The sequence below is a fragment of the Anabrus simplex genome, chromosome 1, assembly GCF_040414725.1.
Source record: "Anabrus simplex isolate iqAnaSimp1 chromosome 1, ASM4041472v1, whole genome shotgun sequence".
NCBI lineage: Eukaryota > Metazoa > Arthropoda > Insecta > Orthoptera > Tettigoniidae > Anabrus > Anabrus simplex.
The window spans coordinates 1225955643-1225982993 of NC_090265.1; the positions used below are offsets into that span (position 1 = coordinate 1225955643).

Sequence of the window (27351 nt, forward strand, 5' to 3'; positions counted from 1 at the left end):
AATGAAATATTAGCAAAAATTAAAGGAATTGATTTATGGTTGAGATATGTAGATGATACATTCGTAATTATAAAAAAGATGTCACTTATTGTCAAGAAATATTAAACAAGTTAAATGAAATCGAACCTAATTTGAAATTCACAAAAGAGAACGAAGTTGATAAATTGGATTTTCTAGATGTAACTGTTACACGTAAGGATAACACTTTTGACTTCCAAATATTTAGACAACCGATACGATCATCTAAAACTATAAACAATATTTAATTACACCCGAATTCACATAATCAAGCATCTTTTCACAGTCTAATTTACAGAGCACTTAGAATCCCTCTATCTCCCAAGAATTTCAATAAAGAATTGAATTATATTAGGCTCCTGGCTAAACAGAATGGTTTCAAAATAGAAATTATCAATAAATGCATCAATAAAATTAAGATCAAGTTATCCACGAATCTGATGCCAGACGAATAAAACTGAGTATGCTACAGTTACTTTTAATAATCCAACTATACACCAGATTACTAACGTATTCAAAAAACACAATTTTAATATAGCTTTTAGAATTGCCAGTACTAACCAAGCAATATTCTTTAATCATAAAAATGTTAATCATGACAGAAATCGTTATTTGGGATCAGGAGTATACATACGTACTCAAGTGTACACAGTGTAATTATTCATATGTTGGACAGACTGGCAGAAGTTTTAAGACGAGATACATGGAATATGTTAACGCGGAGAAACATAGAAAATACTCAGCGATGAGCTTGCATATGAGGGAAACTGGTCAACGATTCGAATCCAGAGAGAAAGACTAAGCGATAATTAGGAACATAGAAAAAGGTAGAATGTTGAACGAATTAGAAAGTTTCTCTATCTATTTTGACCAGACATATAATAAGGAACAGAACGACATCATGGACAGAAAAAGCATGTTACATGAATTAACGCCGAAATTAATAAAGACAGTTAGTTCAAATAAATTCAGGATATCTAATATATTTAATTCTACATACTCTAGTGCTCCACCCACACCTACGGATATTAGGCCTACTCCCAGCAAAGCAGATAACTCCGCCCCTTTGTCAGCCTCATCACAGTTGACTCCACCCATCCTCTCCTCCCTTCCATGTTCCCCTATTCCTTCCCCTCTGAGTTCGCTACCGCCTCTGCAGCACTGTTATAACACGAGAATGAGAGCCAACAGAAGGGCGGCTACCAGTGCAACGGTAGACAGCAAACAACAGCTTTCAACAAACATGTAAGTCCTCATCTGTTCCTAACATCGTAAACATAATTCCTTGAGTTCAACTTCAAAATCTTTCCTTTCCTTCTCTTACAGAGAACATTTTCCAATATCTACTGACACTTCCTGACATGGTCTCAATCAATTATATTGCCTACCGTTGCTAAAGACCCCTTCTGGAATAATTCAACTGATGCTTCAGTTTCACATTATGCTCATGATTTCATCAGCGGCCTTGAAGATGTTGTTTTTATGACATTCATTTTAGTGCTTGTTTTTCATGCCCGCATGTCGTTGGCATTATATCATTGTCACACTGTTTTTCCACTAAATTTTTTAATGAACCGTTTTAATTAGAAATTTTGTAATAGAATAAATTTTAGTCTCTGACAAAATATTTTTTATGGTTTAATCATTTACAGTGTTTCCATCAACATGTTTGTATAATGTATCATTTCTCACATTTTTATATACTGAATTTTTGTAACTGGCTAAACTTCTACCTTCGATATTAATATAAGGTGTACTCTTGAAGATTATTTTTAGGCTGAGGATGCCCTGAATTGAGGGCGAAACATGTCCCATTTAACTGATAGTATGTTTATGTAACCTCTATAAGTGGAAATTAATGTATTGAATAGGTGGATTAAAGATAGCCTTTATTGTTCTTGAATGTACGTGCAATCCAAAATGGATTGAAATTTCGGAATCAGTCTGTAAAGGACAAAAGCACTACAACCGTCACGATATAACTTTTTGGGTATTTCGATTGAAGGCGAAAAAACTAGTGACCTTTTCAATAAATCATGAATTTTCGGTTATGTGCGTTGTTACATGTACTCAGTAGAATGGCAGAAACGTGGATTGCCTCACATTCATATATTACTGTGGTTGGTGGAAAGCATACCGTCTAACAAGATCGATAACATCATTTGTGCCGAAATCGAAATAAAGATCATATTTTACACTATATTATCAAGTATACAATGATTCATGGACCTTGCGGCAGTTTGAATCCCAATGCACCTTGCATGAAAGATGGACATTGCAGTAAGAGATACTCACGAGAACTTCTTCGTCAAACACAAACTGGCCATGATGGTTATCCGCTGTATAAAAGATTGGCTCCACAGTGTAGATCAACGGTGTAGAGCTTGACAACAGATTGCCTTTCAATCCTGTTTTATCTCACTTATTAAAAGCTCGCGTCAATGTGGAACACAGCAGACCTGTTATTTCGCTTAAATATGAATGCAAGTACATCCACAAAGGCTGCGACCAAGCAGCTTTTTCACTACAAAATGAAGCACCTGATGAGGTAAAATTATATGAAACAGGAAGGTATATTAGTAGCTCAGAGGCAGTGTGGCGAATTCTGGGATTTCCTATTCATGAAAGACATCCCATAGTTTTCCATCTCGATGTATATCTTGAGAACGGGCAACGTGTCTATTTTACCTCGGATAATTTGACAGAAAAGTCACGAATCCTCCAGAAACTACTCTTTTGGCTTTCTTCGATTTATGTGATACGGATTCTTTTGAAACAAACTCTCCTGTACTATGAGCTTCCATCATACTATGTATGTCAGAACAATAAATTAGTAAGAAGAAAATGAGGTGATGACGTTGAAGGTTGCCTAGGAGTTAAAAAAGATCCTACATTAGCAAGAGTATATACTATTCATCCAAATAATACAGAATGCTACCACCTCCGACTCATTCTTCACGAAGTTCGAGGACCAACATCGTTTTCTTCAATAAAAAATGTGGATGGTATCTTACATCCTACATTCCAAGGTGCATGCAAAGCTCTGGACTTATTAGAAAATGACAGACATTTGGAGTTAACTCTTGAAGAAGCGGAATTGTGTAAATCTCCTTATAAAATACGTGATAATTTCGTTGTTATGCTTGCGTTTTGTCAAATTTCTGCTTCCGCCAATATTTGGGAAAAGTTCAAAGATTTTTTGTCAGAGGACATCTTATGGCAAACGGAAAAGCAGGTGGAAGATTCTACTCTAAATCACAGTGAAGTATACAACCAATGTCTACTATTGATCGAAGACGCAGTGCTATCTGTAGGAGAACAGAAGTTAAACCAATATGGCTTACATCAACCCGTAAGATAGGAAATGAAAAGAGTAGAGAATACTTAAAGGAAGCCAATTATGATGCTCAATCTTTGGAACGATTGCTAACTACCAACGAAATATCTTTAACTACAGAACAACTTTCAGTATATTGTAAAATCCTGTTTATCATACAGTCTGAACGTAGAACAATCTTCTTCTTAGATGCTCCAGGTGGTACGGGAAAAGCATTCCTGATAAATTTGCAATTGGCAAATATATTTACATTTCGAGATCACAGGGAATTTTAATTTTCATTCAACAGCGAATTTGGAATACACGTGAAACTTTTCAATTCTGGCCGAAACCGGGATGGGAAAACACATCATTTACGTTCACGTCTTACATTTCTTACGAAAGTCGATGAACGCATAAGGTTGGTTCGGGGGCCTTCAAAAGAAAATGAGAAATAAATAATACAATGGATCATAACTCAACTGTTACGCGAGCGAAGCCGCGGGCAAAGCGCTAGTATAACATAATATAATATAATATAATATAATATAATATAATATAATATAATATAATATAATATAATATAATATAATATAATATAATATAATATAATATAATATAATATAATATAGTATAATATAATATAATATAATATAATATAATATAATATAATATAATATAATATAATATAATATAATATAATATAATTATCAAATTTACTTACAGTCGAGAAATGCTCCTCTATCTAATCTATAAGGGATCGAGACACAACAAAAAGTCATAGGTCTAAAGTTGTAGACCACTCGAAATTGCCCCGCGATTGTGTCATCAGCTTTGTGATATGACTTACGGTTAGGTACCAATTATCTCGAAGCGCAGGTCTGCACCGTCACTAATTTGGCCTCCATATTCCTATATTAGTTGGGTCTAAAATGTTTAACATTTGAACACCTTGGAATGTTTCCGTTCGTTACAAGCTAAGAGCTATGAATTTGTCAAATTTCAATGTTCTAACTCGTCTGGCAGATTGTATCTGCCACATTGATTTGGGGTATAAGATTTAGGTTCTTCAGGAAACTGTTTATACCATGAAAACTATAGGTCATCGCTTTGGAAAAATGTACCCGATTGGGTGAAAAAATGGCTTACAATTGGTTTGTTATGCTGAGCCCCAAATTTGAAAACCGGTAGTGGGTTTGATTCTGCCTCAGTTCGATGCCATAAGAAGAGGTGTCGCTCGTGGGAAGCTGGAAATCAGCAATGCTCGTGTCAGTAGATCTATCTGTGCACAAATAAACTACTGCGGCACAAAATATCAGACTCCTCGGCGTCTTCGTAAACCTTGGGGCGTAAAACTACATAATTAAAAACAGCCTCAGACTCCCTAGATTTTCAGTGACTTTCCCTTTGCGAGCTTAAACTGGGCTGCTATTGGCAATGTCCCCATATTTCTTCCTTAATCTGAGTACATTCAAACCGGGTAGGACAAATATGTAAAAACCATGTGGATGTTTGGAAAAAGGAAATGTCCCTCAATAAATTCTGATGAAATGAGCTACGGATTTAAGAAGGCGGTATAAATTACAGCAAATGCCAGAAAACAACTTACGGAGTGAAATAATGGACTATTCTCCATGGTACCTGTTGAAACCTTAACAGTCACTTAATACTATTCGAAGACTATTGTAACCTCCAACGCTATTCTGCAAATATCCCGCAGAATTGCAGAATGAGGTCTCTTGCCTCCTACCCAATGAACAACCACAAGTTTACAGGAGTTGCCATGGTAACAGGTATGTTCGTTGTTGTCGGTCTGCGAGGGTATTCGTCACTAGGCGCAGAGCACGAAACCCGTAGAAAATAGTAGTTTTCTCCGTCATTTGAAGAGCAAGCGAAATTATGTACATAACAAAAATTATTTAAAATGAAGGGAAGTTTTATACACTGACTGACAGACAGAGCAAATGCAACACCAAGAAGGAGTGGTCAGAAATTTATGCCAATTGCAGGGTAGACTGACGTCACTGAGGTATGCTCATGATGTGAAATGCGCCGCTGTGCTGCGCACGTAGCGAACGATAAATGGGACACGGCGTTGGCGAATGGCCCACTTCGTACCGTGATTTCTCAGCCGACAGTCATTGTAGAACGTGTTGTCGTGTACCACAGGACACGTGTATAGCTAAGAATGCCAGGCCGCCGTCAACGGAGGCATTTCCAGCAGACAGACGACTTTACGAGGGGTATGGTGATCGGGCTGAGAAGGGCAGGTTGGTCGCTTCGTCAAATCGCAGCCGATACCCATAGGGATGTGTCCACGGTGCAGCGCCTGTGGCGAAGATGGTTGGCGCAGGGACATGTGGCACGTGCGAGGGGTCCAGGCGCAGCCCGAGTGACGTCAGCACGCGAGGATCGGCGCATCCGCCGCCAAGCGGTGGCAGCCCCGCACGCCACGTCAACCGCCATTCTTCAGCATGTGCAAGACACCCTGGCTGTTCCAATATCGACCAGAACAATTTCCCGTCGATTGGTTGAAGGAGGCCTGCACTCCCGGCGTCCGGCGTCCGCTCAGAAGACTACCATTGACTCCACAGCATAGACGTGCACGCCTGGCATGGTGCCGGGCTAGAGCGACTTGGATGAGGGAATGGCGGAACGTCGTGTTCTCCGATGAGTCACGCTTCTGTTCTGTCAGTGATAGTCACCGCAGACGAGTGTGGCGTCGGCCTGGAGAAAGGTCAAATCCGGCAGTAACTGTGGAGCGCCCTACCTCTAGACAACGCGGCATCATGGTTTGGGGCGCTATTGCGTATGATTCCACGTCACCTCTAGTGCGTATTCAAGGCACGTTAAATGCCCACCGCTACGTGCAGCATGTGCTGCGGCCGGTGGCACTCCCGTACCTTCAGGGGCTGCCCAATGCTCTGTTTCAGCAGGATAATGCCCGCCCACACACTGCTCGCATCTCTCAACAGGCTCTACGAGGTGTACAGATGCTTCCGTGGCCAGCGTACTCTCCGGATCTCTCACCAATCGAACACGTGTGGGATCTCATTGGACGCCGTTTGCAAACTCTGCCCCAGCCTCGTACGGACGACCAACTGTGGCAAATGGTTGACAGAGAATGGAGAACCATCCCTCAGGACACCATCCGCACTCTTATTGACTCTGTACGTCGACGTGTTTCTGCGTGCATCGCCGCTCGCGGTGGTCCTACATCCTACTGAGTCGATGCCGTGCGCATTGTGTAACCTGCATATCGGTTTGAAATAAACATCAATTATTCGTCCGTGCCGTCTCTGTTTTTTCCCCAACTTGCATCCCTTTCGAACCACTCCTTCTTGGTGTTGCATTTGCTCTGTCAGTCAGTGTATATTGTCTGCATATATTCTTTCATTCTTTCCTAATCTGCTTACCCTCCAGGGTTGGATTTTCCCTCGGACTCAGCTAGGGATCTCACCCCTACCGCCTGAAGAACAGTGTCCTGGAGTTTCAGACTCTGGGTCGGGGAATACAACTGGGGAGGATTGCCAGTGCCTTGCCCAGGCGGCCTCACCTGCTATGCTGAACACGGGCCTTGCGGGGGGATGGGAAGACTGGAAGGGATAGACAAGCAAGAGGGAAGGAAACGGCCGTTGCCTTGAGTTGGGTATCATCCCGGCATTTGCCTGGAGGAGAAGTGGGAAACCACAGAAAACCACTTCGAGGATGGCCGAGGTGGGAATCGAACCCACCTCTACTCAGTTGACTTCCCGAGGCTGAGTGGACCCCGTTCCAGCCCTCGTACCACTTTTAAAATTTCGTGGTAGAACCGATAATCGAACCCGGGTCTCCGCGGGTGGCAGCTTATCACACTAACCACTACACCACAGAGGCTGACGTCTACATATATTGCAGAAATGAAATACTGTATGAGAAAATATAAAATAACTAATATCGTCCTATTAACCCACAGTCAGTTCCGTGAATTTTAAATCATATGCAAAACCTGCTCACGGAGAAGTCAAATATCATGAAGATAGGTTGAGGTCTATACAGCCGCTTTGCCGTGATGGTGGAACAAACTCACAGACAAACAGACAGACAAGCAAACAGGAAAGCTGAAAACCACTGATGCGATCATGAATTGACCTAAAATGGATAAATATCAAAAAAAAAAAATGGCAAATCATACGAAATTACTGACAGCGGACTATACCTGGTGACTCACTGCACTATTACCGTTACAAAAACATGTACTGTATGCGACAGGCATTTACACAGTGCATCAAACTGTCATACGGTTATGTAAAAAGTACATGCCAATTATAATATTTCAGTAGGGTATGAAATGAACGATAAAAGCGATGGCATACTAATAGAAAACGTGTGTGCATTTATGAAGCGAAAGTAGTAGTCCATCTAGTAGGCTTTCTGGAAACCTACTGGCTGAAGTCACCGGTCCTGTGCTGTTAATACAGCTGTGTTTGGTACAGTAGGTGGGTACGAATCCCACTTGAGCCCGTCAATTTTATTCGCATTTTGTACTTCGAAAATTATCCACAGAGCCAATGTATCCGGATGCCCTCACCTCGTGGGTTAATTAATTAGTTAATGAATTAATTAATTTACTATATTTATCTTGGCACTGTTCTAGGCCATTAGAGCTGCTGATTTGGCTGTTTCATAAGGAGGGCTGGACGAGGATAGAATGGTTGGGAGTTTGAATTCTCTTGACTGAGCCACAGACTGTTAGTGCAGTAAGTTTTTGAACAGATGTCCTTCTGCAGTAATACACGTTTCAGTACGCCGTTGAACTGCCATTCGGGCTCTTTGTAGCATTGTAGGTGCTACGGATTCACAGGCTTCCGTAATAAGGTTTCGAAGCCATTCAGGATTTTCAGGTTGCTGAGCGTACGCCCCAAAGGAAGAAGTCCAGTGGCGTCAAATTGGCCGATCTAGCAGGCCAGGTGACAGGCCCTCCCCTTCCTATCCATCGACCGGGATATGTAACCTTTTCGTAGTTGCGAACATCTGCTGACATGTCTTCTTGATACCACTTGGTTGCACGCTCACCCAGGGGCACATCCTCTAGCAGCAATGGTAGTTGGTCTCGAAGAAACTGTAGGTACCGGGCTCCTGTCAAATGATGCTCCAAAATATAGTCCAATTAGGTGATCACCCAGTATACCATACCAGACATTTACTCCCCATCCTGCCTGAAATGCTGTCTGCCTTACCCAGTGGGGATTTTCAACACTCCAGTAGTGCATATTATGACGATTCACAGAACCATTATTATGAAAGCGCGCATCGTCCGAAAATAAAATGTGAGATACAAACGCTGGATCATTTGCCACTTGCGTCAATGTGCGCGCACAGAAATTAACACGGGTGTCTAAATCTCGTCCGTGGAGTTCTTGATGTATTTGCAGGTGATACGGACGGGGAAAAAATGGAATGCAATATCCTTCCAATAGACGACTGGCAGGTGTTGGCCTGTTGCACTACTGCTTGGGTACTCGTTTGAGGACTTTTCGGGAAAGTATCCAAAACCATCTCAGCAGTAACTGGTGCGTCTCTCACGGGGTCTGTTCGGGAAAATGACGAAGTTATACGCAAACGTCGCCCCACCCTCGTAAACGCATTTTCGTTTGGTTGTTTTCTGTGTGGAAATCTTTCCTGGTACAGGAGCTGTGCTTCCTGTGCGTTCTGTCGTGCTTCACCGTAGATGAGGAACATGACAACATACTCATCTGTTGAATACATAGCGAAGAAATGACCAGGACTGCTAGGCTACACCAAGTGTCAGGCCATTATACATTAAACATGCATGCTATTGGTCGAATGTGGCACGAATGACCTATTATTTGATCCTCAAAGTTTAAAATGTGAATAAAAATGTTTATCCCTCGTGGGATTCTAACCCACCTACCAACGCAACATGCGTCAACACGTCTATGGTTAGTCCACTACACCACGGTGGTTGTTGCCTCTAGTTTATCAGAAAGCTTACTTGGTGTAAAACTATGTTCCGCTTCACAAACTCACTCACGTTTTCTGTCAGTATGCGATTGCTTTTACCGACAATTTCATAACCAATAGGAAGTTGATAATTAGCACGTACGTTTCACATAATCGTATAACAGTTTGATGTATTGTGTTAATACCTGGCGCATATACGATTTTGCAAAACCCGTGCAGTGATCGACCATCACCCCACTGACGTTCGTTGGGATGCCTAAAAACTGAAACGTCAGGCGCGGCTGACACAGCCGGTATTTTTATAGACAACATAATCTGAATTCATAGTTATGTCAAATGATTGTCATTCGCCATGGTTTATTATATTTTAACTTTCGAAATGCCATTTTTAAATTCCAATTTACACGTTTTACTTGTCATTACCATTATCATCCTCAGCGTCGCTCTCACTCTGAGGACCAATACAAGAAGCTCTTGCAATAGTGGTTAATGTGTGTTAAAATCCACGATAGGCCATGATGGTTCATGAGTACCACTACCAGTACTGTATCTGGAAAGATGCCACTGGTACCGGCTAGTTTCTTCCGAGTTATTACGTTAAGTTTACCTCTCCCTGTTCCATACAGAAATATATAGACCTTCTTTCACTCTTAACTGCTATCAACTGACAAGGAAACGTAGTATTTCACAGTTATCAGTCTGTTGCAATGAGGAATTTTGTCTTTTCCTCGACCTTCCTGAAAAGCCGTTTTGTTATTTATTTTAAGACCATCTTTAGGGACTAGTCGTGAATTTTGAAATCACCTAAAGAAGTCCATGAAAATATGTTACTGATTTCCCCCCTCATTTTTCGCTTTGTACTTAATATGAAAACATGTTACTACAAAGGGTTTCAAGTTCTTAGTGGGAACATGTTTTCGCTGCCATGTACTGTATTATAAACCTAAAATTTTCTTTGTTTCCCTCACTTTCCTCTTCATGATTTTCTTGGTATAATGCTCAGCACATTCTGAAGTTTTCTTTCATTTTCGGTCTCATCAGTACTGAGAGTGATGCAGTGCAAGATTCTTCTCTGCAGCCACATTTCTTGAAGTTATTGTGTTCATAACTACTTTCATCTGTGGTTAAATTCTGAGGCGCAGGACTTGGGGCAATAGATGAAATGCTATCTCAAGGAAGATGATTTCATTCAAGTTTCTTCTTTGGCAGGCCTACATCATCACTCAACTGTGAATAGGGTTATAATCATCTGAAATGTAATTCAATACCAAATTAAGAGATTCGGATCCACGTTCGTCATTTTCACTACCTGGAACATAAGTAAATGCAATAACAAACACACGCAACTTAAAATTAAGGAGTACCTACGATTATATATATATTTTTTTACTTACCTTCATTTATTTCAAGTACCCGATTATCTAAAGCAATTTCCATATACTTGTTCCGTTCTGCTTTCAATTTCATCCATTGTACGAAGCTATTACTTATTTCGTATGGTGTATCATACAATAAACACGCCAGAAACAAGAAAAATTGTATAACGATCTGTATGTATTGAAGTGCAAGTAACAACAAGCTGAATCTTCCACCTCCTCAACAGCCAACCAGCACTGAAGTAGGCCTACATAGGCCTACTAGCCATTATTGTCATCTATAGAAAGTGCCCATTGCATATTGTTACCAGAAAGAACGTGCATGTTTTATGTGCTACCACTACTAAAAATGTTTTAATTCCTCCCCTGAAGGGGGAGGGGGCCTCATAGAAGGTGACCCCGTCTCTCAGGCCGGGAGATTTTCTACGATGAAGGAGATGTGCGGAGAGAGAGCTGCAGCAGAGCTGCAACCACTCCTTCTCTTGGTCGGTCGTAGTGAAGAGCCGCCGGACCATCCGAAGCCCACTCTGAAACCGCCGACACAGTTTTATGTTTACATAAGCATTTTCAAGGAGCGTGTCAAAATATGAATTGTCAGGACGAACATGTCAGTTTTTGGCGTATAATAAAAAGTACCATTTGATATTGTCATCAACTGACAGTGGCTTTATCTAATAACCTAATATACAGAAACGTATAACTCTTTGCCAGATGAAGGAATATGTGTTTGTCGAGTCATAACAGGATAACCACCATTTTCCATATGACTACAGAATTGTCCTGTTTAAACAAGAACAACTCGACGTCCGTTCAACTAATATGGATGGAATTTGGACCAATGGCACTACATTATCAGTATTTATTTATAGTGAAGAAACGTGTACTATCCATTTCGTAGGTTTGCACTATAAATATTCAATACGTGGTTGTTGCTGAAAACATGTAAACGCTTGCATCAACATCTATATCTAAAATCGCTCATTGCTTCAGAATTTTATATTTCAATCCTCACCTTTAATAACAATTTTTCTAAATTGTTTAAGTATCACTTATATTAGATTGTTTAGTTAGGTAAATGCATGGAGCATAAAAAATGTTCTTTATATTAATACTCCATGCATAATGTTTTGCAAATACAGTATCTTGAATAGTTTCTTACTTATGATGAAAACTACCGATAAATGAAAATATTAAGGCAAATGAGCAACAAATTTATGACATAGTGAAACTCAGTAGGTAATATCTAGAAACATATACTTCGATGTTTGGGAGGATACTCATACATTTCACCGGATTAAGGGGGGAGACCCAGCTTAACGAAGGGAAAGGAAAAGGTCAACATTCATTCGATTGTTAAATATGCTACAATTGTTGTTGACAATTGCTGCACATATTCCAGTATTGGCCCAGAAGCAACTTCAATAATGTAAAAATGATAATAATTATAATATTTCAAAACAAAATGTTCAAAATCTTTAACAATATATCACTGTTTCCCTTATAAATTCCAAGTTTATAAGAATTTTCGTACCTTTCCTTTTTCAAAATGTGTATCAAACATCCGCTTACAAAATGAACCTCAATCACTAACATAGACTGTGATTTAGATATTTTTGTCGAGTTTTTATTCCGAGCACCTGAAAATATTAATATTTAAATATGTTGCATAAAATCTAATATAAATCCTATTGATCTGAATGAGGTACAGATTATAGTACAACACTATGAGAGGAAACCCTGAAAAAAATCATAATTAACCGTGGAACAGTAAGATAGTTATGGAGGAAACCGTGATATATTGTTAAAAAGGAGGGGAATTTTGAACATTTTATTTAAAATTGTTATAATTAGAATTTTTACATTATTGAAGTTGCTTCTGATTGCTAGGAAGCATTCCAATACTGGGATATGTGCAGCATTTGTCAACAACGTGTGTACCATATATAACAATCGAATGAATATTAGTCTATTTTCCCCGTGTTAAGCTGAGTCTCCCCCCTTAAAGGGGAATGCACAGTTACATCCTATAAAAATATTTAAAACTGCAATATCATTACTAAATATTCCTCCTCAAGCAAATATTAAAAATGAGCGAAGAATGAAGGTGAGAATTTTAGGCTCTTCGTTTCACGAAGTTAGTAAATGAGCATTCTTTCTAAACTAATATAGTAAGTTAGTTAAGAAATTAATTACATCATATTTGTATAGAGCGACTATTCTCCGCGTGGTTATCGGTTCATTTGACAGCTCAGTGTATCGCAAACTGGAGAACTAAATCATTATAACCTAATATTGCGTTCTCTAATTTTACAATCCATCAACGAAGCTGATATGTCTGTCTAATTAGTAAATTATTCTGAATATTATTTATCATGTATTTTACTTACCGTATCTAGAAGGTCAGATATTTTTATCCAGAAATAGATCTTCGCATTGATTTCTATCTGTAAAAGAAAATATAGCATATAAATACAGGCCTTTGCTATTGTCACAATTTTTGCTCCAGAAATAGGCTGATGCAATAATTATTACTGAATAAATCACTATGTGTCTATCATCGTATATAAACACTCGAAGTGACGTCGTCTTTAGTTACAATATGATTATAACTATGGCTATTTAGAACCTAGGGCAGATTTAGCCTCCCACACAAGTTCTCCTATCCCAAGCATAACCTACATCTCCATTGGCATCGTGAAGATTTCGACTTACTTCATTACTTCAGGGAAGTCCTGGTCTACCTAGAGGAAATTTCCAACTACCTGTCCAATTTGACCTTCATAAAGTAGGCTAACAGTTCTTAGGATATGCCCAAGCCATCTCAAATATCTTCTTCGTATAATTGCCGTAGGTTCAGGTTTATTACAAACAGCCTTTTTGCCTTGGTTACTACGGATTATCAAGATAATGTTTCCGTTTACAACATACATATATACATACATACATACATACATACATACATACATACATACATACATACATACATTATCATTATAGACGGTTATGCCTTCCAGCGTTCAGTCTGCAAACCTCTGAGAATTTACTAAACGTCGCCACAATCCTCGATTTGCAGCTAGTGTTGTGGCCTCATTTGGTTCTATACCTCTTATAGTTAAATCGTTAGAAACCGAGTCTAACCAACGTCGTCTTGGTCTCCCTCTACTTCTCTTACCCTCCATAGCAGAGTCCATTATTCTCCTAGGTAACCTATCCTCCTCCATTCGCCTCACATGACCCCACCACCGAAGCCGGTTTATGCGTACAGCTTCATCCATCGAGTTCATTCCTAAATTAGCATCTATCTCCTCATTCCGAGTACCCTCCTACCATTGTTCCCACCTGTTTGTACCAGCAATCATTCTTGCTACTTTCATGTCTGTTACTTCTAACTTATGAATAAGATATCCTGAGTCCACCCAGCTTTCGCTCCCGTAAAGCAAAGTTGGTCTGAAAACAGACCGATGTAAAGATAGTTTCGTCTGGGAGCTGACTTCATTCTTACAGAACACTGCTGATCGCAACTGCGAGCTCACTGCATTAGCTTTACTACACCTTGATTCAATCTCACTTACTATATTACCATCCTGGGAGAACACACAACCTTAATACTTGAAATTATCGACCTGTTCTAGCTTTGTATCACCAATCTGACATTCAGTTCTGTTGAATTTCTTACCTACTGACATCAATTTAGTCTTCGAGAGGCTAATTTTCATACCATACTCACTGCACCTATTCTCAAGTTCCAAGATATTAGACTGCAGGCTTTCGGCACAGTCTGCCGTTAAGACCAAGTCGTCAGCATAGGCCAAACTACTTACTACATTTACACCTAACTGAATCCCTCCCTGCCATTTTATACCTTTCAGGAGATGATCCATGTAAACTACGAACAGCAAAGGTGAAAGATTACAGCCTTGTCCAACTCCTGTAAGTACCCTGGACCCAGAACTCATTCCACCATCAATTCTCACAGAGGCCCAATTGTCAACATAAATGCCTTTGATTTATTTTAATAATCTACCCTTAATCCCATAGTCCCCCCGTTATTGTGAACATCTTTTCCCTCGGTACCCTGTCATATGCTTTCTCTAGATCTACGAAACATAAACACAACTGCCTATTCCTCTCGTAGCATTTTTCAATTACCTGGCGCATAATGAAAATCTGATCCTGACAGCCTCTCTGTGGTCTGAAACCACACTTGTTTTCATCCAACTTCCTCTCAACAACTGATCACACCCTCCCTTCCAAGATGCCAGTGAATACTTTGCCTGGTATACTAATCAATGAGATACCTCGATAGTTGTTGCAATCCTTCCTTATCCCTTGCTTATAGATAGGTGCAATTACTGCTTTTGTCCAATCTGAAGGTACCTTACCAACACTCCACGCTAATTTTACTACTCTATAAAGCCATTTCATCCCTGCCTTCCCACTATACTTCACCATTTCAGGTCTAATTTCATCTATTCCTGCTGCCTTATGACAATGGAGTTTATTTACTATCCTTTCCACTTCCTCAAGCATAATTTCACCAACATCATTTTCCTCCTCCCCATGAGCTTGGCTGTTTGCAACACCACCATGATGATTTCCTTTTACATTGAGAAGATGTTCAAAATATTCCCTCCACCTCTCCAGTGATTCCCTGGGATCTATTATGAGTTCACCTGAATTACTCAAAACACTGTTCATTTCCTTTTTCCCTCCCTTCCTAAGATTCTTTATTACTGTCCAGAAAGGTTTCCCGCTGCTTGACCTAGCATTTCCAGGTTATTACCAAAATCTTCCCATGACTTCTTTTTGGATTCAACAACTATTTGTTTCGCTCTGTTTCTTTCATCTACGTACAAAGCCCTGTCTGCCTCAGCCCTTGTTTGGAGCCATTTTCGATAAGCCTTCTTTTACGTTTACAAGCTGCTCTCACTTCATCATTCCACCAAGATGTTCGCCTTTTCCCATCTTTACACACAGTTGTTCCTAGGCATTCCCTTGTAAGACCCAACAATTTTTCAGAATTTGTGTTTTCAAATATGTTTAGTGACCCGCTCCTTTTCTTACTGGAAAACCAATTTTCTGCACCATAGAGTAGAACTGGTAGAATATTAACATTGTATGGTAGGTCCTTGGATTCTAATTTCAATAACTTTCTGACGGTAAATTAAAAGCCATTCGCATGTTAGAGCCTAACATGTACCTCCTATTCTTCTGAGTCGCTATTTTCACACTATGATATTTCAGATCCAGAATCTTATCAAACGAGAAACTGGATAGTGTTTTGCCTTCGATCGGTTACTCTAAATTAGTTTCCTGAAAGTATAAATTCAATAAAGATTCAAATAAATTAGTTCCAGCAAACAAATTGGCAGAATACTGATATTTATTTTACAAATGTTCAGTGAGACAATGTCACTAGGCAGACATTCCACTTGTATGAAATCGCATCTAAGGTACATAACAGCATGTCAGTACTTCAAATAGTAGACAGCACACAACTAAGCCATTGTTAATTATCACCATGAATTGCGGAAATTGGAGATATCTACACGTCGTCTTTAACATAATCCCTCAGGCTTCTTTCACACCATGACTAATCCAAATATAGTGCTCAAAAGAGTGTACAGTTTCGTTTAGAGCACTACTTATTCTTCCACATGTACGTACGTCCATTGTACTTTTAGAAATGTATGTAATAAAGAAGTCCGCCTCTGTGGTGTAGTGGTTAGTGTGATTAGCTGCCACCCCAGAGGACCAGGTTTGATTCCCGGTTCTGCCACGAAATTTGAAAAGTGGTACGAGGGCTGGAACAGGGTCCACTCAGCCTCGGGAGTTCAACTGAGTGGAGGGGAATTCCATTCCCTCCTCAGCCATCCTGGAAGTAGATTTCCGTTGTTTCCCACTTCTCCTCCAGGCAAATGCCGGAATGGTACCTAAGGCCACGGCCGCTTCCTTCCCTCTTCCTTGGCTACCCCTTCCAATCTTCCCATCCCCCCCAAAAGGTCCCTGTTCAGCATAGCAGGTGAGGCCGCCTGGGCGAGGTACTGGTCATCCACCCCAGTTGTATCCCCTGGCTCAGAGTCTGAAGCTCCAGGACACTGGTCCTTGAGGCGGTAGAGGTGGGATCCCTCGCTGAGTCCGAGGGAAAAACCGACCCTGGAGGGTAAACAGATTAAGAACGAACGACGTAATGAAGAAAAGAAACATCCTGCCATTAATGTCAAAGTAACAGTAACGAACGAAAACACAAAGTTTATTATGCAGGATGCTGAGCACAAAATTATCGATCATTGCGATTGCAGATCAGTAACGTGTATAGCCGTCTTGGGCCCTTAGGTATGCATGAACATGACTAGGCATACTCAACACCAAAGAATCCAACACCTTTTTGGCCAGTTGGTGAATGTCAGCTGGAGGATTAGGACAGTGGGCAATTGCTCTCGAGTTTACGCCATCCCTGTTGAACACATTACGTGCCAGCGGAATATACGGCCAGACCTGCTTGATAACGGTTTCAACCAATTTTAAAGAAAACAACTGTCCCGGAATGAAATTTTGAACGGATGCGTTGACATCATCGATATCTTTGTTTTTCGCTGCCTATATGTATGGCTCGTGCGCTCAGACAGTTATGGCTCTTGTAGTTCTGCGCTACGTTGAGAAATCATGCCGAATGAGCTCCTCCTTTGATTCGGTCAACTGACAGAAATCAGTGGGCAATATAATGAATCCACTCGATATTACAACTTCGATTTTCCCATTACCAATTTTCAACATTTTCTTTGAAAAAGCTTTTGCATTTCGAACTTGCTGAAAAAACAGCATGTTTGTCACCATTTGCAGTGTATTCACAAAATTGTTTTTCTTGTCACGATGACCTATCAACGTTCTGTCCAGTGCTTCCAGTGACCTCTTGTGGCCCATCGTGCATTCGTTCCAAACTGTTGATTCAATCTTCGCCAATACGCTGTTTCTGGCGATGTTTCAAGCTAGTGACTAGTTGATTTGAATATTCGGTTGAAATTTCAAGGAAGAATCTGCTGTTCGTTCGCCTTCCAACAAGGTCGCTGCTCTCCCAGACGAAATCAATGCTAGGCCCACTTCATTCTGCGACACAGTCCTCGCCAAAAGCAATGAAAATAGGAATGATTTTACAGTCCCTCCGGTAGCATCCAGAAAGCAAATTCCACCAGTTCCATTGTGCACAGCCTTCATTAAAATGTCGCACAGAGTTTTTGTTGTTCATTCAATAGCGAAACATTTGTACTGTACCTGTCTCGGGCCTCGACAGAGTACTAAGTATAAAATACTCCTTCACAAATATGTCACGGATGGAAATCTCAAGGATGAAGAACTTCGGAAAATAAAACCCGGGCATCGAATTCCCATCCTCCTTACTTTCATTTAGAGCTACGGCTATGTTCGAAACCAGACGGGTCATGGTTCTATTCGATAAAATAAAATGGGCATGTGATATAACTAGCTTGAAAGTAGGGCACTAAAGTACGAGGAATACGCCAATCTAATACATAACAAAAATTGATTTTTACTGAATTCACAACACGATTTTAATCACTGAGAGACATCATTGGTTAAAACCTTGATACACACGAGAGAAGCCACATAATTGCTTACGTGGTGATTTCTAACATAAAATACACTGAACCTCAACGCATGGGTTTCTAATGTTTCAGTCAGTTCGTTATTCACTTCTGAATTTCAGTCCGGCTTTTCGAAGCCAAAATCACTCAACACCGCATATATTACACTTTCAGTACAAATTAGTACGGACCTGTCCCTTTTTGCCTTAATATTGATATCATTTCGATATCCACTATTTTACGACATAACAGCATTCATTACATAAAGACGTTGGCATCCCTTGCGAATCATTTTTACACAGCCGTGGAACTGATGCGTCCGACAAGTACATCCCATCTACTCCTAATCACGACGTAGTCTATCACTAAATTTTCCTAAAATACCACATTAAAGTTTAAAACACACTAACGAATGTACGGGTCTCTCCAGGATGATCAACTTGATACGAATATTTACAATGTGGACATTACAACGTTGGTTAGCCTGTATCTCCACAAGTGAATCAACATACAATTACACACAGCACAATCAATAACATATAATAAGGTGGAGCATTATCCCTGTAAACATATAATTAATACACATTAATGCTCTCCAGAATCTGAGACCCCTTAAAGGTTTTCTGGTATCGATCCAAGGTCGAGGTGCTATCTGAAATTCCCTACTACGAGCTTATAAATATACACTTATTCGATGGAATAACTCAACTACCGAATCAATGAACTCACACCGTTGCGAAGACTAATTAAGAAGCATTTGAATATTTTAAATACAGTGTTTGAAATGAGCGATATTATCTCTGTCAGTTACAGGCACACAGGCTGCAGCCACAACCCTAACGGTGCAGAACAACTGAGGGTCTAGAATTTCACATTTTCTCACTCTCCGTTATGAGGTCATAAATCATTCGTCTCGAAGATACGCTCTAGCTACGACAGCTGGGCGGATACAGACAATTCCATTCGGAATAAACGATTAATTCTTAATGATTCTATCGCATATTTCCCATGTATCTTACCCACCCCCTTGGGCACTATTCACATATCATATACTTTATTAAACGACTCAGCAAAATTCATTATTGGCCTATCTACTTATATTATTATTATCATTCCTCCGGTCCTGCAAAATTTCATCTATTTTTCTATCGCCCTCAATTTCAAATACATATACTTAATATTCACACTATACAAATACCTTCTAAATATGTAGATGGCCCTTAACCATTGATATTGAAGTATTACATTTCACACGCTAGCGTATCTTAGCCATTTGTTCGCACCTCGAGCCATCGTTCGTCTTTCTTCACTTAACGTGTCCTTAAACTAAAAGGGGATGTCTGTAGCCATGCAAAATTTAAATAGTGAAGCACCTGAACAAATTATTGATTGGAACTTAAGAAGGTAATCCCATATGAATTACATTGGAAATATTATGGAAATTAGCCGAATAATATAAATCCACCCCATTTACGAGTGTTTCAGTAAATAGACGTGCAACCTACAGGGCGTTATACACTAGTGCATGCAGATTCTCCGAGATAAAGGTTCTGAGTTACCCATAATCCCACAAAAGACAAGAAAAATAAAGTTAAGCAGCTATTCCCCTTTGAAACTCGTATATCTCGCTATCTATCATTATATATGAAATCAAAATGCATGTTTTTGAATTTATATACAAAAGTTAAATTAACATATTACTGTACCATTGACGGATTTTCATGGTAAGAGATCATTGGAATGCATTTATCATTTTGGTGTGTAGTCTGCTGTCATCTGGCGATACCCATATGGATTTCGTTATCCATGACAGCCATTTCGATAGTAGAAGGTCCTGGGTTCATCTGGCTTCGCGTTGACTCCATGATGTCCTGGAAACTGCTACCTCCAAGCCGTTGAAAGACCCACGTTGTCTCTCCACTCAGGAATATCGCTGGCGCATAGGTGCGTTCTTGAAGCTATAGATCCTGGGTTCGAGGAGCATTCACATCCTTGCGAACATAAATAGACGTCGGATAATTTGAAGCAATGTTTATCTGACTTCAAGATAATGCGACAATGGTAGTAACCACTCATAAACTCGAGCTGGACTACCACTAGTAGCGGTTATTGTTGCTGTAATTCGCCACCTGTGCCCCTTTCGTTACAGATAAAGATATTCGCTAATTTGTCTATCTCCAACTGAGCGTCACTCTTTATTTATAGTACACATTCATGGCTGATCTGGCGACATGAATTTTTATTACGCTTATTGCCTCTAATGACTACACATGAGCTAATTATGGCACGATGGTCATTAGTCCTCTATGCTTAATATCTCACTACGCACTGACGATTGCAAATATCGTTACCCGGTTTTTAAATTAAATTCATTCATTTAGCTTGCAGATCATATCACTTGTATTCAGTCCCTCGCTGAGTACTGATATCAGTAACACACACCTCCATCACACATGTGGAAACTGGGTGGACCAATTTTCGTCTAGAGTTTTATGATTCTATCCTTCTTATAAGTGACTGAAAGTATGAATTATGAATGTGAAAAGAACAAATTTACACGTCGATAAATAGAGAAAAATCAAACTTAAAAGGGATACAGATACGAAAAATGTAATAAGACCAAGGTTGTAGGTCACTCCGAATTCAACGGAAAGTGTGCCATCCGTTATGTGATAGGACTTCAAGTTTATCCCACGAAATACCTCGAAGCGAAGGTCTGCACCATCATTAAAATTGCCTCCATATTTCGATATTCTTCGGGGATAAAAAGTTAAAAATTCAAAGATCTTGGAAGTTCCTGTCCATTACAGGCTATAACGTATAATTTTGCCAAATTTCAATTTTCCTGTTCGTCTGGCAGATTATGCTGCAAACTGGATTTTGGGCGAGGAAGGTAAAAATTAGGACTTCCAGGAAACTGAACCAAAAAAACATACAGATGGTCATAATTACCCCTCAAACGGTTAGCTGTATGAAAATTTCGCCATAATAGTCAAAGTACAGGCACACAGTCGTTACGATTTTATATAAATAGACAGATAAGGAATCAGCTCCACGTACAACACCTTTTGGGCTATTTCCGCTGGACTTAACTTGCAAAACCGACCGTTCATTTTATCTCCCTTATTAATCATCCTGTCGAAAAAACTGACATGAAAAAAGTTTTAGAAGTGGATTTCCATCAATTTGGTCGATTTCCAATCAGGTTAGTTTTGTACTGTATATATTGTGGAAGAGTAAAATCACCATCGCGGTTCCTTATGAACCGCCAGTCCATTCCGGGAACATGAAATGTTATTGACATATAAAACGTATCATTGGACAGGTGGATGCTAAATATAAAGTTTGGTTCAAATATCTTCAGTACTTTTCAAGTAAAAAAAATGCGCTTGACACGCACCCGCTCTTGAGTTAAGTCTGGTGGGACATGTACCGAAAAACGGTTCGTTAATGATAACTCCCTTATTAACCCTCGTATTGAAATGATGCACATGAGAAAAAAGGTTTAGAAATTAATTTCCATTAAGACAGGTAGATTTGCATTAAGTTTGGTTGTGTATATTTTCTGGGAATGCAAAATCACTCTTTCGGTTTCGTATAAAACCCCAGTCAGTTCAGGGATTTAGAAACAATATTTGTCCTAAAACCTACCCAAGGACATGCGAATTCTAAATATGAAGCTTGGTGGAAATATATCCAGTAGTTTCCAAGTTATAGACAAACAGACAAACAAACAGACATTGAAGCTAAAAATATGCAGATGATCATTATTACTCCTGAAATGGGTAACTGTACGGAAATGTCACCAAAATAGTCAATGTACAGACACACTCGAGAAGTGCAGACCTTTATTTCGAGAGTTACTCCTTTGAAACTGTACGACATATCGACAAACGGACTTCACGACCAGACGGCTCTTTCAGTGTTCTACATGGTTGGTCCCATGACTTCTTCTCGTATATCCTATATCTACGGTTTAGATTGAGTTAGAATCATTGAATAGGGTGAAATTTTATACAGTTCCCACATACCACTTTATACTTTTGATACACATGTAACAGCTAAAATCATAAAATTTACCTATTGCGTGACCACTGCTCATGTCAACGTGCGTGCCGAATGTCATGATTCTATCTTTCCTATGAGTGTGCCAAATGATAACATATATGTAAAAGTACAAAATTAATTTGAAATCGAGAAATACTGCTCTATTTAACTTATAAGTGATAGAAATACGACAAAAATGCATAGGACCAAAGTTGTAGGTCTCTCCAAAATGAAATGCGATTGTGCTTTTTGATTTGTGATACATCTTTCCGATTAGCCACCAATTATTCCGAAACGAAGGTGTGCACCGTCGTTAAAATTGCATCCATGTTTCGATATTTTCCGGAACCAAAACTTATAAATTTGCATAGCTTAGAATATTTCCTCAAACAAAAAAATGTCCAGCTTTCGGGACAAGCACTCGCATACATACGGAGTAATTAAGGAAGAAAATAATACAGTTAAGAAAGTTGAAATTAATAGAACATGGATTATAACTGAGGACAGCCGGATGTCAACAAATATGTAAATATCAAGTGAATGCATTGGCAAATCAAATGCCTCTCAATAAATTATGCCGGTGTGAGTTATGGATATAAAAATGTGGTTAGAGGAGAAATTTAGGCACAGGAATTCTTGGGTAAACAGATAAGATGACTAATGTTGTTATAACTTAAGCTACTCGAGGACGGTTATAACCTCCAACGATATTCGGCCAATATCCCGCAGAATGGCCGACTGACGCCTCCCTTGCTTTCTACCCAAGGACCAACCACGAATTTATAAGCATGATAAGGAAAATTGCAATACGGTACTTCCCTGCTGGCAAGCAGTCAGAGACGTTGCCATGGTAACTTGTAGGTTCGTTGTCGGTCTGTCGGTCACTCAATGCAGAGCATGATACCCGCCGAAAATAGTAATTTTCTCCGTCATTGGAAGAGTAAGGTAAATTATGAACATAACGAAAGTTGTTTATAGTGAAGAGACGTTTCACGTACGGATCACGGAGTTTACAGGAAATCAATTGTATAAGAGAAACCAGAACGGATTTCCTATAAAACCCCCGTCTATTCAAAGATTTTAAAATGATATGCATATCGAAACCTTCCTCGGGATGATTATACTCTAAATGTGTAGTTTGGTTGAGATATATCTAGCCGTTTCGCCGTTTTGGTGGAACAAACAGGCAAACAGACAGACACACAAACAGACGCGAAAAATAAAAACCGCCAATTCGGACTTGAGTTGTCCTAAAACGGATAAATATCTGAACAATTGGTAAAACAAACGAAATTACAGACAGCGGAGCCCCTACAAATTTATTTCTATAGATTGGGATTCGACGGGAAATATGTGGGTATGATAATCGCAAACAATGTCCAATTTTGATGTGATGACGGAGATATGACGGTATCTTTGAGCGTATTGCTCCAATGCGAATCGTTCTCGAGTAACTGGAAGAGTTGACACACCTCATGGTTAGTCGCTCACAGATGCCCATTTTCTCAATTGCTGAAACAACGTTGGACCGCGGACAATCAACATCAATCGAAGATAGTAACATTCGTCATTATTTGGATGCACAATGTAGATGAGACACAGAGCGTCTGAGGTATTTACGTACGGATGTCCTTCAACTTGTGTTCCTTGTTTCCGATGCTGAAGCGATTTCGATGATGCGTTCCTTGTGTATTAGCGTGGCATTTCAGTATACAACAAAGTGCGAGGAAAAGCATCTGCTTGACAAACCGAGAAGAAGCTTGTCGACATTGCCGAAGGTAGCCGTGCCGCTCTATCCACTGCGTTCTCTGAATTCAAATACATTCGTTGTCCGTTTTCTAGATGTACTGCCAAATGTACAACTGTACGGTGTATTTAGCGGATTTGGAAGGAAAAGGTGCGCCAAATCGCCTCGTTGCTGTTGACATAGCGACCCACCTGATATCGAGACACTTCGTCGTTTGCATTTGTCACAGCGGAAAGAGGCATATGTATTTGATCGAATTGACGGAGTTACAGTATTCCACATTGATGTGAGCCTCAAATGCCTTGGACAATATCGGCGAATACGACATAATACAACGATTGTCCACATTAACACTTTGCCCTTTGAACACAATTGCAGATGGCACATTGTCCGCAACTGATTATCAACGATACAAAGGGTATCCGTCATTGCCTGTGATGGTGTCAGCAATTAGCTCTCTCGGGTATCTCTTGGAACACTTACCTTCAAATATACTGAGCGAGTCGTTGTTGAGAACTCCACAAGGCCAATTGTCATATTCTTAGTCACCACTGCATGAAATGTCCGATCAACAGCTTCACCCGGGATTTCGGCTGAGAATGATTGAATCAATTTCATCGGGCCTGATTTTTTTCAACCAACCAAACCAAAATGTGCGCATGAGGAAGACCACGCTTTTTCCATTCGACGGAGTACATCCAGCAATGAACTTGGCCACACACACGGTGCTTTATCATGAAATCCATCAGATAATTCAATTTCTTTTCAAACTCTGGCAGTAATGCCATATGTGCCAAGTGGTATTTATTGAGGCTACGATGTTAAAATATTAGATGGATGTTGTAATAAGGTTACGATTATGCTAACTGGAGCAAAGGTATGAGTTATATTGTGATATGATAAGTTGTATTCGCATTACGCAGGGGCCATCGAATGCCTGCAGTTTAAGATATGCCACACTATATTTTTTTATGATTCGTATACGTAAGATTGCCCACACCGCTGGAGCGTCCTAAGCCAAGGTATGAACAGAATTTATTATTGTAGAAGTATGCTCGTGACGGAATCGTATGTCAACTTTAGATGTGTTGTAATGAATATCGGAATACAACGATACGTTTGATAGCTGTATTTAACCAAATGCATTCACGACACCGATGTATACGAGAGCATGTTTCTGAACCCCACGGCATAGCCCTTCCATAGTAACTGCGTAAGAATAAAGTAGCTTGCATTGAAGTAGAATGTTATGGAATATAACGAAGGAAAGGGACATTGAACCTAAAAGGACATGTGTATGACAGCCAAAGATTATGTTGACATTAGTTAGATAGCTAAATAGATTAACATTCTCCGTTTGAACTTACATTTTCTCAATGAACTACAGCTAGGGAAAGGCTAGAATAGGAGCCGTATTTATCAGGCACTAGGAACGAATGCCTTAGTTCGTAAGTAGTTATCCATGCACAACGAGATCGTAGCAACAAAAACATGACTTCGGATTTACTCAGATTTATGTTGATTTACTCAGATTTATTTTGATTTACTCAGATTTATTTTGATTTATTCAGATTTATCTCTTGGAACACTTACCTTCAAATATACTGAGCGAGTCGTTGTTGAGAACTCCACAAGGCCAATTGTCATATTCTTAGTCACCACTGCATGAAATGTCCGATCAACAGCTTCACCCGGGATTTCGGCTGAGAATGATTGAATCAATTTCATCGGGCCTGATTTTTTTCAACCAACCAAACCAAAATGTGCGCATGAGGAAGACCACGCTTTTTCCATTCGACGGAGTACATCCAGCAATGAACTTGGCCACACACACGGTGCTTTATCATGAAATCCATCAGATAATTCAATTTCTTTTCAAACTCTGGCAGTAATGCCATATGTGCCAAGTGGTATTTGGCTGGGTAGCAGTTCTTTCTTGATTTCTATCCATTGAGGGTTTCGTGTGAATGTTATGACTAGATTTGGGTGGTCATATTATCTAACATACGACATAGCATCTTGAGCGTACTCGTGCATGTGGCGCGGGCTTCCAGTGTAAGTGGTTGGCAAAATTGTCATTCTCCCCACGTTGTTTGCATCGCTATGGTATTAATCGCATCGCGGAGATGAATATATTCTTCAGATCGGAGCTGATTTGGTTCAAACGAATATGTGTAATCGCTCAGTCTCAACCTTGAGCGAACTGATGGAAAAGATGGCGACACTTCAAAATGTGACTTACTTCACCTTCACGGATCATCATTCTGTATGAATAAAAATTCATAGCAATTACATTTTGTACTTGTTTCAGCGCCTGTTACATGATTAATCATTTTGATGTTGTGCCCGTTCACACGTCCGCGACAGCTTTCAAAATGGCGCCGACTGAAGGTATGGGCCATGTAATCTATAGCAAGCAAAGAATAGACACCAGATGCGATGACACAGAGGACCATACACGTCATGGAACGGTTAAGTATTCAGGGTGAAACGGACAGTGGACGGTCTACTGTATTGTTTTACAAAAAAAAGGTAGAATAAACTTGATTGTTAAAATAAAAAGAAAAACTTCATCTTAAATTTTCACAACGGAGACTGAGGACGCAGTTACCGATCGCGGTATAATTCTTTTAGGAGTAACAAAGGATCTAAACGTATAATAAAGTAAAAGCATTGGAGAGGGGAAGAAACAAGTCAAATCACCGAAAAGTAGCATAGTTGACTCGAGATATTAAGAAGGAATCACCTACAAGAGCTACGAGATACGCGTGGGTGGATACTCAGCGCAGTGATCTACAGTCTGCAAAAGGAGACCAAGCCAACATAAAAGGAACACACATAAGAAGAGAAACATCTCCAACGGTTGAATCAGAATAAAAAATAAGTTTTCGTCAAGATCTACAAGAAGTGCAGACAGAGAATAGACGCACGGAATTCATTACCAACGAAATCGAGGATACGTCGGAGAGCCACGAAAGAAAAAAGGAAAAAATAAAATTAAGGATTACAGACGTCAAAAAGGAATTGTATAATGGCTGTACACTGCATTATAATCATCAATTTAGAGACTGACAAGAAGACCATGAGGATGATGTGCTAAATACACATGATGGACCAACCTGGGGACCAGTACATCTTGCTATACGACCGAGCCATGACGAGGAAGGCGACGGGAATCCAGACAGCACTTCCATAATGAAGAAGCGGATGATGTACCAGATGTCCAACCCATGACCTAACAGAAGACCCAACCACATCCATTTGGGAACAGAACAGCTGGAC

At 39.8% G+C, this 27351-nt stretch overlaps 1 protein-coding gene across 1 annotated transcript in view; it reads right to left on the minus strand.

Annotated features, from left to right (window-relative positions):
- The window catches only part of LOC136858558 (very long chain fatty acid elongase 7-like), a 188072-nt gene that overhangs the window by 85528 nt on the left and 75193 nt on the right, over positions 1-27351 (minus strand). The window contains exon 5 of the mRNA XM_067138187.2: positions 13062-13118. Coding sequence (XP_066994288.2) covers positions 13062-13118 — 57 coding nt within the window. The remainder of the gene's footprint in view (positions 1-13061; positions 13119-27351) is intronic.